Here is a 17,380-nt window from a genome sequence, read left to right as displayed (position 1 = left end):
TTCTGAAGAAGGGTCTAGGCCCGAAACATCAGCCTTCCTGCTCCTCTGATGCTGCTTGGCCTGCTGTGTTCATCCAGCTCTACACCTTGTAATCTAAGTGTAGGAGATTACTTTGCTTTATAAACATAGGAATAAAGGAAGAATAATGTGTTATTCATCTGCCAGGACACAGTGTTCAACTGGGGCTTGTCCTTTAAAGGAGATAAAGACCAGTTGTCCATGGCACATTCTTAATTCAATTTAATGTAAATTGCTGATGGTAAGGGATGTTTGCAGATATTTTCTCCACTTACAAAGGGGTGTGTGGCCTTGGTTCAACATCTCATCAAACTTACTCCATACCACACTGGGATGCTGTGAGTGTAGGCCTAAATTATGTGCTGTAATTCCTGGAGTCAGGCACAGATCTGTTGGCTCAAAGGCAAGTAGGCTGCTACTCAGTTCCAACTGGAATGACAACAAAATACTACTTACCGATGTGTTCTGACACTGTACACTGGAGCTGTTGAATCGCAGGGCTGGAACCCGCTGCTCCACCCCATGGATGTTCAGGATACATTCGTAACCTCGCTGGCCTGACTGTGGCTGTGGAAGGTTTTTTGACTTTAGGGTAATGGGCTTCACCACTCCAACAGGCACCAGGACTTTCTCGGCAGCGAGCAGCTGTGGACAGTCCTGGAAAGGAAAGGCAAGGGAAAGTTCAAGATGATACGATTGTCATAATAAACATCTTCTTAGGTCAGGGCCCAGGCCCACAATGCAATTATGGAGGAAAAGAGAAGATGCAGTCACTCAGGGAGTAGGTAAAACTTCATTTTCCTTTGGTGATGGCAGTGGAGACTGGGTTTCTAGAACAGAATGAAAGAGAATTCCGAAAGAACTGCGGATGCTGTAAATCAGGAACAAAAACAGAAGTTGCTGGAAAAGCTCAGCAGGTCTGGCAGCATCTGTGAAGAAAAAAACAGAGTTAATATTTCGGGTGCGGTGACCTTTCCTCAGAACTGCTGTCAACTCCTCGATCCTAAGTCTGTACCTCCCTGTGTTTTAGATTCACTGACCACTGGAAACAATTTCTTAGCATCTTTCAAGCCTCTTCAGCATCAGGTGTGTTTCAATGAGATCGCCTCTCATTCTTCAAAAAGTAGGCTCAATTTACTCAGCCTCTCATTATTAGACAACTCCCTCGTTCTGGGGAGCAAGTTAGCAAACCTATGCTGTACTACCTCCAATACAACTATCTCCTTCCCTAGAGGAATGGGAACCACAAAGGAGAAGAATTTGCTCCTGATTAAACAACACCATGGTTTCAAAATTCTCCTGTTAGTTCTCAAATTAGTCTATGATCTTGCTCCTCCCCATCTCTGTAACATTCTCCAGCCCCTCCAACCTTCTGAGATCTTCAAGTTTTGCAAATTTAATTTTGCCTGAGCATCCTTGAATTTAATTGCCCCACAATTCGTGACTCTGCCTTCAGCTGCCAAAGCCTTAAACCTCTTCGCCTTCATGAACAAAATTTCCTCCTTTATGGAGTCCCTTAAATCCTGTCCGGCTGACCAAGCTTTTGGTCATCCACTCCACATATCTCATTACTTGGCGATAACGCAGTGTGGAGCTGGAGGAACACAGCAAGCCAGGCAGCGTCAGAGGAGCAGGAAATTTCTGAAGAAGAGTCCCGACTCAAAATGTCAACTCTCCAGGTCCTCTGATGCTGCCTGGCCTGCTGTGTTCCTCCAGCTCCATACTGTGTTATCTCTGACTCCAGCATCTGCAGTTCTTACTATCTCATTACATGGCTCAGTGTTAAATTCTGACTGATAACATTCCTGGGAAGACCCTAAGGATGTTTCATTACATTAGGGGGCAATATAAATACAAAATATTGTTGTTTGTATTGCAAGCTGTCTATTTAGATCTGACATGTAGTAATTATACTTCACGGCCAATGGTGACACAAGAATGGCAGCTCCTACCATAAAGTGTTCCAATGTTCACCTCTGTAAGAGACATTGCTTCTGCTAAATTGTGTCCCTGTAATGACACCCTCCAACCACAGGTGGCATTAACAGTTGTAAAGGAAACTGTTCCACAATGCTACCAGTGGCGGGAGATATACCCTCATGGAGTAGATAGGGTGATGTAGAAGCAAGGGTTAAAAACAGAGGGGGGAAGAAAAAAGATAAATAAATCTTAACTTCTCACTTTTAAAACAACATCTAATTAAAAGCAACTGTTGGCTAGCAGGGCCATTGCCATGGTGAAAAACCCCTTTGTAGTTCACTCATGGCTTTCGAATCTAGTCACGCAACAAAGCGGCTATTCCAGTCTTGTGTTCCTAATTTTACTAGGGAGCTATGAACTGTTTGGACAGTCCAACATAATACCTCCATAGCGAAAATAAATTTAAGAAAGGAGATGGCTAAATCCGTGCAACTCAACATGTTCCCCGAGGACTGACCCTGGCAGGACAAATCAGGCCACTCTCCCCGTTGTAGCTAATGGGGGCACACAGTAACATATGACAAACTCAAAGCAAGAGAGCAGCTGTGATATGAAAGAACACTTTTTGAAAATCAAATGCTTGAATGCATTTTGTCTCATGGCTACTTCGAGCAAATTATGTTGGAAAATAAGTGTCCCGATAAGACATGACTTGAAGTTCATTAGCTTGACTAAATTCTTCACTTTCCCAAAGATGGGGCCCACTTTGCATATGAAAAGGCTAAGAACAGAGAGAAAAGACCATCACAGATAAGTCTGAAGAGCCCGAATGAGGAACTGACAACTATACACAACGTTAGGTTTTATCAGCTTCACATGCCTGTCTTTTTAAGTAATTGAAATTTAATGAGACTTTATTCCTTCCACTGGGTTCACACAGTGACCCTGTAAGACAGATGGAAAATAAAATTTACAAAAACCATTTTTATCTCTCATATGTTTTATATATAGATCAAGGTTTTTTCTAAGGTCAGGCTGGTTAACACACATTGCTACGGCTCAACATATCTGTAAATCCATTGGATTCTTCTCATCTGTTTTTTTTAAATTCCCTTTCATTAAAATTTGTTTCATTTTCTTCTCTCCTGAATGTACAAGGACAAAGGCAGCCAGGGAAATGTTGTGGTAATAAAACGGTTTACAAGGCAGCAAGATAAAGCGAGTCATTTTATTATTATTCTGCAGCCTCGGCCCCAAAGGAGATATTTTGCTCCAGTGAAGCTGGTATTAAGAGGGGACTGGGTGGTAAAGGTGATTAGCGCACCAGTCTTTCACCCCACGATCAGGATTGTAATCTACCTTCAGGAGGTTATCTCTATTGTCGGTGTAAGGAAGCTCTGTGAAATGGCTCAAGGAAGCCTGAAGTCCAGTTTAGCTCTTCATCTAAAACCTTTGCCTATCTCTCAGATGACAGATGCTGCATGCGACCTTTTACTTTCAGATTTCCAGCTTTTAATATGTAAGATTCAACAGCTACACTCCCGACACTGACTCAGAAACCTTCAGGTTCAAGCCCCAGGGTACCCTCCCACAAGTAATACAATTCCATCGGTTGATATCACCTGCTTAACAAAAGGTAGGGCCAGTTTGTATAACACCAAGCGCATGAGCTTAGTCCCCAGATAGGTGGAGTTCTTTGAGCTGACCTCATCTACTGCCTCACAGTGATACCATGGTAACATTGAGCCATGATCAGCAATGCTCAGACAATGAGGAGGCTACAGGAAGGGAGAGAGGCTTAGCTAAATAAAAAAATAGAATTCCACATCTGATAGTCTGGTCAATTCTTCTGAGCATTTTCCATGATCTGAGTTCCTTCAATCTACTTTTTGTGGTCTCTCTTTGCAGTTTAGATTTTTCCTTTGAAGTCCACCTTTTGAAAGGCAGTCATCCCAAAGTATAGAATCACAGAATTGTCACAGCACTGAAAGATACCATTCAGTTCATTGTGCTTGCATCGGCACTTCAAAAGAGCATCATTGCCTGGTAACAATCTCCTGTTTTATTCCCATAACCTTGATCATCATTTCTATCGAAGTAATCATCCAGTGAACCTGCCTGCACCTCACTTCATGCAGCATATCCCATACCCTAACTATTCGCTGTGTTTTAAAAAAAGGCTTTTTCTCACATCACCCCGGTTCTTTAGCACATCACTTTAAATCTGTGCCCTCTCATTCTTGTTTCTTTTACAAGTGTGAACAGTTTCTCCCTATCTAATCTACACAGCCCACTCATCATTATGAAAACCTCTATCCAATCACCTACCAGCCTTCTTCTCTCCAAAGAGAACAGTCCCAACTTCTTCAATCTATCCTCATCAGTGAAATTTCTTATCCTTGGAACCATCCTTGTAAATCGCTTTTGGACTCTCTCCAAAGTGTTCACATCCTGCCTATAATGTGATGCCCACAACTGTACACAATACTCCAACTGAGGTCCAACAAGTGTCTTATGCAAGTTCAACATCACGTCCTTGCAATTGTCCACTTATGTCCCCCTTAATAAAGGTGAGGACACTGGATACTTTATTAACTCTCCATCTGACCTGCCACCATTAGTGATCTGTGCACATATGCGTCCAGGTCCCTCGGCTTCTGCAGCCCCTTTAGAAATATATACACCCGCCCACCCTACTTTATATTGTCCTTCAATATTCTTCTGACCAAAATGCATCACCCACATTTCTCAGCCTTGAACCCCATCTGTCATGTCACCTATCCAGCCACTCCTTTAACAGGTCCATGTCCTTTTGGAGTTCTATACCATCCTCCTCACAGTTTACAATTCACACAAGTTTCATGTCATCTGAAAGATATATATAGACATTAAAAAATAAACTTAAAAGTTGTTCTTGGACAGTAGGCAACAAAGACAAGATTATATTGATTGTGCAGCCCTAGTTAACCTGAGATGTAGTGATGAAAGGCCTTCAACTTGAACTTCAGGGCCTGGTAGTAATGGCACACCCGTTATGGGGATTAGGTTGATAATTCCAGTGAAGGACTGGGGACATTATCAGGTCAAAGACAGTGCACAACTCTGAGGCACGTATTATATTCCAAAGGTTGTTTCACCAATAATCCATTCAAGCTCAAGCTATCTTCCTTCCCTGTGCAGTCAAATGCCCTTGAGATGAAGACTTGTTTTTCCTTCGCTTTTACTTGAAATTACAACAATTTCACATCTACTGGCACTTTAAAGTGAATGATCAATAATCACACCCCAAAGTTCTCCCTTCCCTTTCACTGCTAATGGATGGCCCTTCATCATGCACACACATCTGCTGCTCACTGTTCCAGTATGAATCAGTGTACATTCATCTACATTAAAGAAACATCTGTTCAGACCATGGCAGTGGGAACTCTGCATGAATAGTTTAAAGGGATGGTACCTTCATTGCAAAGTAGGCTTGTCAAATTTTTATTTACTAGAATTATAAGATGGGTATCAATCAAAGCATCACAGTATCGAAAACCGGTGGTGACAGAGAAAACCCTCTCCCCTCACTATCTCTATAGCCTCCTGCAGCCCCATGATGTTCCCAGATTTCTGTGCTCTACTCAAAGCAGTCTCTTGTGCAACCCAATTTTGATCATCCCACATTGGTGGTTAGATCTTCAGCTGCATAGATTCTAAGCTATGGAACTCTGTTCCTTAACATCTCTGTCTTTCTCCCCTCTGTTAATATCCTATTCAAAACCAGATGGTTCGACCATGTTTTGCTAATCTGTTCTAATACCTCCATGCATTAACTTGGTATTAAATTTTGATCCTTAACACAAAGTATCTTGAGACATTTCATTAGTTCAAGATATAGCAATACAGTTGGAGCTATTGAGTGACAATGTTGAGTCTATGCGGGTATAGCAGGTTGACTTTCCCATTTCCTGCCTTGCCTCAGTGACTACCCTTATTTGGCTTTTGATGCTTTGAGTCATCAGAGGAGCAGTCTATTTGCAAGTCTTTATTTTCTCTGCATCTCAGCAACTACAAGGGGCAACAATCACTGGTTAGGAATAATGTTGATATGCCTTATAAATTAGAAACCCATCTAAGGTACGAGAAGTCAAAAGATGGATAAATGCCAGATATTGCCACAATGAATAATGAGTACTGGACCTGGGAGTGTATAATGCTGGCAATCAATGCCCTAAACAGGAAAGGTTTAATCTCCCAGTATTAGAAAGTGAACATGTGAAAAAAGGGGGGACCACGAGGCTCAAGCTCCCAAATCACAGATGAAGATTGTTGATGAGGAGACAAAATCTGAAGGAAGACAACACTGCAGTCAATTTCAGGGGATGATGGTGGGGGGGAATACTTCTGAGAATTTCCTCTCCGATAACACACAGCAATCACCTAGGGTCATGGAGCCCATACTTGCCCTATCTGATCTTGATGGACAATAAAACCTAATGAGGAAAATCCCTTCACATTTGAGATTTGAAACAAAGTGGGAGAGATGGACAGGATGGAAGTAATTATTTGACACCAGCAAACGACTTCAACATTTGACTCTGGTGGTAATTCTGCCGTGTTTACCCATTCTCTGACTTCAGTTACCTTATTTGGATCATTAATTTAAAAGGCATATCAATACTATGCCTAAACACTGATCGTCGTCCCTTTAGTGCCCAAGCTTACTGCAATACTCATTCCTTTTTATGGCTAGTGGGTCAGTTACATGTTGATGGATTCCAGAGGGAATTAGACTTACAGATCCTGAGAGGAGAATAAACTGCAGAATAATTGAGCACTGGCTTGTTTTATTGCAGTGTCGACTAAAGCTGATTTCCAAAGAGTTGTTACATTAGATTTAGTGATTATCGGGCCTTCATTAAGGCACATAAACGTCCTTCACTCATCTACAATCTAAAATCCTTATAACACACAGGAATGTCTCTGGCCCAGGGTGCTTTTCTGAGGAGGAGGCAGGGGAGCAGAGGTTTTGGGCAGGTGTATATGCTGTTGGACGGAGTCTGTTTTACTTTGTAAAACAGAAATCACACAGCCCACAGGAAAACCCAGTAAAACTCTGTGTCCAAATCAGCCCCAGCATGGGCAGCATGTTAATTTCCAAGCGTTACTATCTTTTGTCCCCTTTGGTTGGGAATCGGCCTATTGTTGGGGTAAACTTTCACACATTTTACGCCTGCAGAGAATGACGCTGAGAGTTGGAAGAATCGAGCAGACCGACTGACAACCTGTTTTGAGCTGCATGAACACTCCACCTGTGGCTACCAAGTCTGGGAGTGGGATTTGAACCTGCGGCTTTCCAGCTCTGAGGTGCTTGAGCGCTGGAAATCAGCCCTATCAGGAGAAGGCTGCTTCCTGAGGTAGGGAACCTCAGAGGAGGGCTTGTGGAAGGACTGTGGCGGAAATGGGGTGCTTGATGGGAACCAGTATAGTCCAATGTCAAGGAATAATGGACCTTAATGGGAGAAACATACTTGGTCCTTCTGGTCCACTACTTTCTTCCTGAATAAGTCCTCATTTACCTTGAGCTGACCTGAAAACACAGCTGGCTATTATTACATTTATATCAGAAGCGACACGCCTCCTAATATTTCAATTGACAACCAGCGTCAATATAGCAATGTCCCATCTCTGTCAAACCAGGGGTCAAGAATAATGGACACCAAACCATATAATACGGCAGGAGAAATGGCATGACAGTGCACAGAGACAACATCATCACCCATCAGGACAACCTTTGTGAGTGAGAATGCCAGACATCAAAACATCCGATACCAAACAGTGGAGAGAATACTCTAAACCTTGGACAAATGGATAGCCTAGTCAAATCCAGAACTTGAAAGGTTGGACTTGGGTTTGGAATTTTTAAAATGCACGCAACCTCAATCTATGCATATTTTGCGGGTTATAATTCCATTCCTTCTTCTGTTTATTAATACTGGGGTCAAGGGAGAGGAGGATTCTCTCTTGACAATTTCCTTCCTTTCCCAACCTCATCCCAAAAGTGTTGACTCGCCCACTGCACTGATATATCATCTCAAGGAGGTTGATCCTCCCCCTCAATGCCACATCACATGATACAAATTGAATCCATTGTCAATTGTCTGAAAACCCCGTCTGGATCACTAACGTCCTTTAGGGAAGAAAACTGCCATCCTTACCTGGTCTGGCCTACATGTGAGTCCAGACCCACAGCAATGTGGTTGACTCATAACTGCCCTCTGGACAATTAGGGATGGACAATAAATGTGCTTGGCCAGTGATGCCCTCATCCCATGAATGAGTAAAGGAAATATACAGTCATAGAGATGGACAGCACAGAAACAGACCCTTCAATCTAATTCATCCATGCTGACCAGGTATCCTAAATTAATCTAGTCACCTTTGCCAGCATTTGGCCCATATCCCTGCAAACCTTTTTTAACCATATACCCATCCAGATACCTTTTAAATGTTGCAATTGTATCAGCCTCCACAATTCCTCTGGCAGCTCATGCCAAACATGCACCAACCTCTGCGTGAAAATTGCCCCTTAGGTCCCTTTTAAGTCTTTCCCCTCTCACCTTAAACTTATGCCCTCTTGTTTTGGACTTCCCTGTCCTGAAAAAAAGACTTTGGCAATTCACCTCATCCATGCCCCTCACGATTTTATAAACCTCCATAAGGTCACCCCTCAAACCCCTGAAGACAGAAAGGCTACAGATTATCCAGGTACTGGGCATCAAAGCTAAGTCTGAAAGAGAGATTTCCACCCAGCCAGTAGGAGTTATTTCATTCCTTAGCCCAGTGAAGCATCACAAGTTGTTGCCCTACGCTACACCTAACTCACTGACGACAGGGCATTGTCCCTGTTCTGTATAACCATTGGAACATGATTGGTACAAGTGACATCAATTCAGCAACTATACTTGCCTTGGCATCTGATAGGTCGGTATAATGACTCCGAAATTAGTTAAAAAAGCATTTATGATTGGTTAACAACAATGTTTCTCGTTAACAATCCTTTCATGACTTTGGACATTCCAATGTTTTTATAGCCAATGGCTTTTGTAAGTGTGGTGATAATTTGTACCAACAAGCACCAAAAAACAGCAATGCATTAAAGTAATCAAATCATTTGAATTGGTTGAGGGGTGAATGTCGATCAGGATATCAGGGAAATACCCCCATTCTTCAAATGATGTCCTAAGATCTTTAACATCCACCTGAATGGGTGGCACGGTGGCTCAGTGGTTAGCACTGCTGCCTCGCAGCACCAGAGACCTGGGTTCGATTCCAGCCTCGGGCGACTACCTGTGTAGAGTTTGCACATTCTCCCCGGGTCTGTGTGGGTTTCCTCCGGGTGCTCCAGTTTCCTCCTGCAATCCAAAGATATGCAGGCTAGGTGGATTGGCCATGCTAAATTGCCAGTAGTGTTCAGGGATGTGTAGATTAGGTGGGTTTTTGGGGGATAGGTCTGGGTGGGGTGCTCTGAGGGTCGGTGTGGACTTGTTGGGCTGAAGGGCCTGTTCCCACACTGTAGGGATTCTATGATCCATGACCTGAGGCAAGGCCTGTCAAAGACAAGGGACAGCTCCTGTAACAACATACAGCTTCCTTGTATTACATTCAAGATCTCAGCCCAAGGTTACAGGTGAGCTTATAAAAGCTTATAATGGCTTGCCCCTGGAACTTATGGTACTGGGCCCATTTCACAGGCACCACGAATAGGCTGTGATTGCCTGCCTAACACAACCAGCCTTACTCACATTTATCACAAAATACATAACTTGAAACGTTAGAAGTGATTACAAAGGAAATGCAAGGAGGTCACAGACCTCCCAGTTTTCTTTTGTTTAGATATGAGGCTGAGCCAAAGTCTTCAATGTTATTATCGAGCATCTGCTAGGGTCAAAGACCAAGAAAAGAGTACACAAAAGGCAAATCTCAGAGAGAGAAGCACTGTAACTGCTGTTACAGTGGGCCTACTGAAGAAAACTGTGGGGAATAAAAAATGTCTGAAATTTCAAGGCTTTTCGTATCTGACCCATTCAGTCCTCAGACTCAAGGTTTTCTGAGCATTAATAATGTATGATAAGGCAGTGAGCAGCACACAAGGAGTCTTGCTTATTGAATGAATATATTATGTTTCCTAATCAGCAAAGGGATGTCACAGATTAAGCAGATGTTTGCCAAATGCAAGTATTTTCGGAGCTACTGGACGCCTCACTGGCCTTGGTTATCACAAGAATTAAAACAAAATACGAACCAGCAAAGACATATTTATTTCCCATCACCCTCAGCTGCCCTGACAAAGCAGCATAAGGCCATCTCGAAGTGACTGTACTTAGAACTAACTGTGCTGCTTTAGAGAATCAGTCAGGTGCAGTGGAAATGGAGTTACACACCAGATAAGGAAAGTTCCCTGAAAGGCATTTCTGGACCAGTTGGGTGTGCTGGATAATCTTTTATGTCTTTTTAGCACAACACCGAAGTCACGCTCCAAACACAAGTGGTGTTAGCCTTTTCCCTGATTGTCACTGTCCAGTTTTAATCTTGATGTGGAGGTGCCAGTGTTGGACTGGGGAGGACAATGTCAGAAGTCACGCGGCACCAGGTTATAGTCTAATAGGTTTATTTGAAATCACACAAGCTTTCGTAGCAATGTTCCTTCATTAGGTGAAGTTCACCTGCTGTCGTGTGACTTCCTCTTTAATCTTAAAGGGCAGTGGAAACATGGAATGTTCTATTACAATTCCAATCAACCATTATTTACCTCTGTGGGTAAACAGGATCGAGGAGCCAAATGGCCCATTTCTATTCCTGTATTCCATTTGCAAAAATGCTCATTTGATTTTTCATAAGCTCTGACGAGATGAGACGTCAAATCTAAACCTGGGCATTTGCACTGTCCTAATACAAAACTTAATTTAGGAAAACACATAGACTTTTAATTTCAAAAATATACTTCAATTCATAAAAAAAATCTTTATCTATGTTCACAGGTACTAAAGCAGTTCTGTGCTGTCTTTGCGTATCAAGAAAAATAAACATTGGAATTTGATATTCCTTGCAGTTGCAAAAACCAAAGGCATTTCTTATTCATGCAAGACACTATTTACATACATTGAGGCAATGGGTGAGTCGGATAACTGAACAGACTCTTGTTTTGCAGTGGCAGAAAGACCTTAGGTGGTGGTCTTTCCCCACTGCATGGATTGTGCACCAACACCCCAGGTTTGGACTTCACTGAGGGCAAACAAGTGGGAAGAAAGATAGCCACCTCCTATGAGAAAAATCTCTTGTCAAATCACTGTGTCTATTGTTCAGGATTCAAAACTTCAACTATAATGCTGACATAGTAAGATTCCTAATTCTAATTAAATAATCTCAGTTAAACACAACTTGACCAAACTACTTCTAACGTTCTTGGTATAGCTACCACAGAACTTAGGGCTTTATTGGGCCCTGGGATAACTAAACACTTTCAGGGAGAATCACTAATACACATTACGCTACCTGCTGCTGGTCTGCAGTTTAATTTAACTTGTTTCATATTTCAATCTCTGCTCAAATGTGGGCAGATTCCCAAAATAGCAGAAAGAAGATCCAAAGCTATTGAATAGTCAGACTGCACTAACATCTTTGAATGAACAATAACCTTATTACTGTCTCCAGTTCAGATACAAAACCCATGTGTATTAATTAGGTTTGTCAATCACTACAGCTTACTGATGGAAAGCTCAAGCAAAACAGTCATTGTAGGAACGACTGATTATAGACTTTATTTCTGCTCAGGCTGAAAGGTGCTGCCCTCGTCTTAAATGACAACTGGCTAAAGTTCGCCTTCTCTGAATCCTTCTATCTCAAGGACACAAGGTAAGTGCAATCTGTTGCTGATACCTCATCCCAAAACATTCAACAGGGCTGTGGCGTCAACATGTAGCTTCATTCAGCTGAAATATGGAGCAGGGGTCCTGGGCAATAATGTTATAGCTTTGTAACCAAGACAGAATCCACGGGCTTTCTGAATGTTCTGTTACCTTGGAAAGCTATTGGAACTTGGGGCTTCACAGAAAAGATTTGACTATTTCTTCACTGAACGTACCAATATGCACATTGCGGTAGGGAGCAGTAGTTATTCATCAGGTGTAAGAATCTGGTCTGATTTTCCATCCCAATCTGCTCACTTGGCTGACCTACACCTCCACCTCACCCTCAGATGCTGAAGCCAACTTCATCTCTCAATTGTCACCTCCTCCCAAACCCACGGCCGCTAGCATCTTGAAGGAGAATAGCAACAGGCATGTGGGGAACACCACCACTTCCAAGTCACATGCTACCCTGACTTGGAACATATTGATGTTATCTACTAAAATCACCAACTTCCATATGTATTTCTAAACAAAATCTCTCACCATTAGGTATATATTTTTATGAAGGTGCAAGTCACCATCCATAACCTGGCCAAAATGCATAATTTTCATGTGTAATATTACTCCCATTATTTGACAATAGACGTATATGCCTTGGTCCCTTCTTTATTCTACACTGTACAGGGTCATCACTCTTAACTCCAGATATTTGCCAAGGATTCTTTAGCAGTGTCCCCCGCCAACCATAACTTGCACCAGCCAGAAGACCAAGGATAAGGGTTGGATAAGAACACCACCAAACGCCATCCTGCCTTGGAAATATGTTGGTTGTTGCTTCATCGTTACTGAGTCACAACTCTGGAAACTCACCCCCCGAACACCACCATGGATGCATTTTAATGGCACAGATCAGGAAGAAAGCCCAGCAACATGGTGACAAGTGCATTTGGAGGTTGGCATGAAATGCCAGCCTCACCAATGATTCCCAAGAATGGATCAATTAAAATCCTGGTTAAGATCAGACTGGAGGCAGGATCAGACCTGGGCTCTTCCTGACTTGTTTGGCTCAGTTCCCTATCCTTCATTTGTTGGCCAAAAATCGTGGGAATTGTTGACATGTTTTTTCTTAATTAAGATGGCTTTCCGAATGCTACTGGCAAAATCCTTCTTGTCTTTTCCACCAAATATGAAGAACTGCCCATCAATAAGTAAACAGCACATTAGTTGTCCAAGTGACAATGTATAAACAAAGCGCTTTTATCGCATCCCTGTCACTGTCAAGAAAAAAATAAAGTTACGTATTTTCTTTTAATACAAATGCATCATTTCCGAACAGATTCTTGTCATCTTTGAAGCTAAACTCTGCAAATCTGTCTCCAACCAGTCATTGCCCTATCACAGGAAGTCTACATTTCCTGTTTATTTTTTATTTATTTATGCCAGTGGTCCAAAGGTTCCCAGACACAATGTCCAGAACGGTGATCTTATTAACTGCTCAGCTTCTTGTTTCATTCCCAGCCTCTTAATAAATACCAAAACAACAATACATACTTATATTGCAGCTCCAGTGTAATAAAATTGCCCAAGGGATTTCACCGGAGCAGTACAGAACAAAGTATAGCACCGTGCAAAGAAAAAAAAGATATGAGGTCCGATTACCAAAGGCTTAGTCAAAAAAGTAAATTTAAAGTAAGGGCTTAAACGGGGAAAGTGAGTTGGAGAGGTGTCGTGAGGGGTTGACAATGTTGGAGCTGAGTTAAATCAGGGAGGCACAAAAGGTCAGAAGGAGGGGAACATAAACAGTGTGGAAAGTTGTGAGGCTGGAAGAGATCACAAAAGGGTAGCACAGTGGATCAATGGTCGGCACTGGTCCCTTACATCGCCAGGGACCTGGGGTTTAATTCCAGCCTCCAGTGACTGTCTATGTGGAATTTGCACGTTCTCCCTGTGTCTGCATGAGTTTCCTCTGGGTGCTCCAGTTTCCTCCCATAGTCCAAAGATGTGCAGGTTAGGTGGATTGGCCATGCTAAATTTCCCCATGCAAACCCTGATGGGCCAAATGGCCCCTTTCTGCACCGTTGGAATTCTATGACTTGGCCCCAGATGGATTTGAAAACAAGGATGAGATCTTTAAAATCAAGGTGTTGTTTGACCGGGAGCCAACGTAGGTCACTGCATCCAGGAGTCACTGGGCTTTGTTTTCAAGATGCATTGACTCTTGGTGAGAAAAAAGTTCACATAGCGAGTAGTTAGATAAAGAAGATCTGCTTGACAGTGCAGTGGAGGCAGTTTCAAACAAGACATTCCAGATGGCATTAGAAAATGAGTTAAATAGAAACAATATGCAGGGTTGGGGGAAATTGCAGGAGATTGGCTCTAGGTTTAAATGCTCAGACAGCCATTGTAATACGATGAGCAAAATGGTCACCTTCTGCACCATAACTCTATGATTCTGTGGTGTGAGTTAAGAAATGGGTTGCAGACCTTTGGTTGACCTTGAACGTATGGGATAGAAAAAGGGTGACCAGACAGGAGTGTATTGAAATAACATTGCAAGTCGAAAGAGCAAGAAAATGAGAAAACTTTGACACTGATCAAGAGCATGCCATCCTTATCTCATCTGAACTACATGTGACAACAATGTGGTTGACCTTAAGCTGCCCTGTGGGTAATTAGTGATTGGCAATAAATGCTGGACTAGACAGTGACACCCACATCCCATCAACAAATATAAACAAACATGTGGTAGCATTCCCAGTCTTCTAGCTAGTCACAATTAATTCTGGGTAGATCTAAAGATGTTCTCACCACAGGCTTCCGGTTAAACTAACACCTAGATTATGAACTGTTGTTGGACATCTGCCTGGCGATTTCTTCACAAAATTCCCAGCAACCAACTGACCCACCCTCCTGCTCCTGCCATTGGTTGACCAACATATCAATCTTGGCAACGTTACTCTCACCCAGCCAATTGGCAAGCAAGAATGCTTTTAACTGGGCAAATACGGCTGTCATTCAAACAGCCTTTCTCTGCTGTTTCCAATATTTTTAAAACTAAGAAATGAAAGCAGAAAACAAAATAGCACACGTTTTCTTTTTCCCTGGATTAATTTTTCATTGCTGGTGACTCCAGTGCAATCACAGAGGGTTCCCAATCCTTGTTATGTCAAAATGGAGCAGGCCAACAGTAATTTCATCAGGGAATTTGATTAACATCCCTGCAGATTCAACCCAGAGTCTAGGTCTACACAATTTGACCTCAAAACCAAAACTATCTTGCTGCAAACAGCTGCAGTTTAAATTCGCCCAAGGTCAGATAACATTCTAACCTCCTCCATCATCAAATCCTCAAAGCAAAAATGTGTTTTCATATTTCCTTGTAAAAGCAAGAATATTTAAAGACCCCGCAAAAATTTATCTCCCTCAGAAACAAAAAAGAGAGTGGCCATGATTTGGATGGCTCAAAACTAAATTACAAGTATGCAAATGTATTCAAGCTAGCGAAGGAACCAAAAAGGGTAAAATAATGCTAGCCCATACCTCATGGAGATAGTGATATAAAGGGAGGGATGTAATGCTGCAATTGTGCAAAGCTTTGGACAGACTGTGCTTGGTAGCCTCAGTTCTGAGGTGTTTTTATTTAAATTCTACTTTATTCATAAAAATCACATCTAAGTACATACAAAGGTTCTAAATCATATCTGTAGGGTCCCTGCAGAGCCTTTGCAAAACAAAATAAAACAGAACATTGCAATTTTTCCATTTGTCAGAGTTTCTGACAGTTGTGAAAAACAAAGGCACTTCTGAGTGGTTTACCTCACGAAGGAAACACTGGGATGGGTGTAGTGCAGATTCTCCAGAAAAATACCTGGGTGAGAGGGTCAAACTGTACCAGAGGGGTTACGTAAGCTTAGTCATTCCCCTGAGTGTTGAACATTGAGTGGCGATCTAAGCAAAGTGCTGTAAAGGTTCAATAGCATAAATAGAGACTATTTTCTCTGATGGGGAATATTAGGCCCTCTTATACCACAGCGGTAGTGTCTTTAACCCTGCAGTAGGAGGCGCACATTTGAGTCCCACCAGCTTCAGAGGTGTGTAATAACATCTCTGAACAGGTTGATTAGAAAAATAGTTAATAAAAAAATCACAGATAAGGTTACATCGTCTTAAAAATGTAAATCACCTCCTGTACTCCATTGGATGCCCTGTGGTAGGAGGGATTTGCTGAATAGGGCACAAATTAATAGAAATCTCGACTGATAAGCCTGCCTTCAGGCAGTTTTCAACAAGGAGAATGGTGAAAGCCCTAGACTTGTCTCTGAGAGCAAAATCTAGGCCAGTGTCCTTTAGTTCAAATGACATTTCTACATTTGTTTCCAGCCTCTTTATCATGCGACAATGAGAAATGAGTAGGGCTGGGTTACTGGGGCTACAGAACTTAAAACTGCTCACTGAGCAATGTAGTCAGCCAAACACCATTGTGATTATAATAAGGACTGAAAATAAGGGAGCAAAACTTATTTGTCGATATATTTCTATTGTCACACAGCATGCAATCAATCACAAAACAGGCTCAACAGAGAGGTGTACTGGCCGAGAGTACAATGTTGTGTACACCTGCCTTGTTTCAGAGTTATAAGAGAAGGTGATGAGCAAAGAGGGAAAGAATTCCTCCAAGACATGTCTGAGACATTCACATCCAATAATGATTGCAATATTCCCATAAACAGTTACAGAGATAGTAGGAACTGCCGATGCTGGAGAATCTGAGGTGACAAGGTGTACAGCTGGATGAATACAGCAGGCCAAGCAGCATCAGAGAAGCAGGAAAGCTGACGTTTCAGGTCTAGACCCTTCTTCAGAAATTTCTGAAGAAGGGTCTAGACCCGAAACATCAGCTTTCCTGCTCCTCCCATAAACAGTAAAGTTTTTAAAAAAGGACTTCATTGGATTTCTGGTGCTGTTGATGGAGGGTTGTGATATTGTTTGAAATCCTGGGAGAACAGTGGGATAGGAATCCTTAATCAGATTCAGAGGTGATGGCCTCATGCTATTATCACAATTAATCCAGAGACCCAGGCAATATTTTGGGGACCCAGGTTCAAATCCAGATGGATTTGAATTCAATAAAAATCTGGAATGAAGAGTCCGATAATGAACATGAATATATTGTTGATTGTCAAAAAAATCCATCTGATTCATAATGTCCTTTAGGGAAGGGAACTGCTATCCTTACCCAGTAACGACCTACATGTGGTTTCAGACCCACAGCAATGTGGTTGGTTCTTAACTGCATTCTGGGTCATTAGGGATGGGCAATAAATGCTGGCCTAGCCAGCGATGCCCTCATCCTGTGAATGAATAGAATCTCCAACTGAATCAACAGAATGTGCAATTCAGAAACGAGCACAGAAAGAGCTGGACAAGCTCAACAGGTCCAACAGCATCTTTAGAGGGAAAAGCAGAGCCAATGTTCCAAGTCCAGTGACCTTGCATCAAACAAATGATGAAGCAGTTCTGACAATGCGCCACTGGACTCAAAACCTTGG

At 42.2% G+C, this 17,380-nt stretch overlaps 1 protein-coding gene across 1 annotated transcript in view; it reads right to left on the bottom strand.

The window, feature by feature from the left end:
* LOC109919248 (plexin-A4-like) overlaps nt 1-17,380 on the bottom strand; it is a 503,825-nt gene that overhangs the window by 331,132 nt on the left and 155,313 nt on the right. Inside the window, exon 8 of the mRNA XM_048609992.1 lies at nt 475-675. Within this exon, the coding sequence (XP_048465949.1) occupies nt 475-675 (201 nt within the window). The remainder of the gene's footprint in view (nt 1-474; nt 676-17,380) is intronic.

Source organism: Rhincodon typus, chromosome 22, assembly GCF_021869965.1.
Source record: "Rhincodon typus isolate 14 chromosome 22, sRhiTyp1.1, whole genome shotgun sequence".
In the NCBI taxonomy this organism is placed as follows: Eukaryota; Metazoa; Chordata; class Chondrichthyes; order Orectolobiformes; family Rhincodontidae; genus Rhincodon; species Rhincodon typus.
This window is presented reverse-complemented; position numbering and strand designations above follow the sequence as displayed.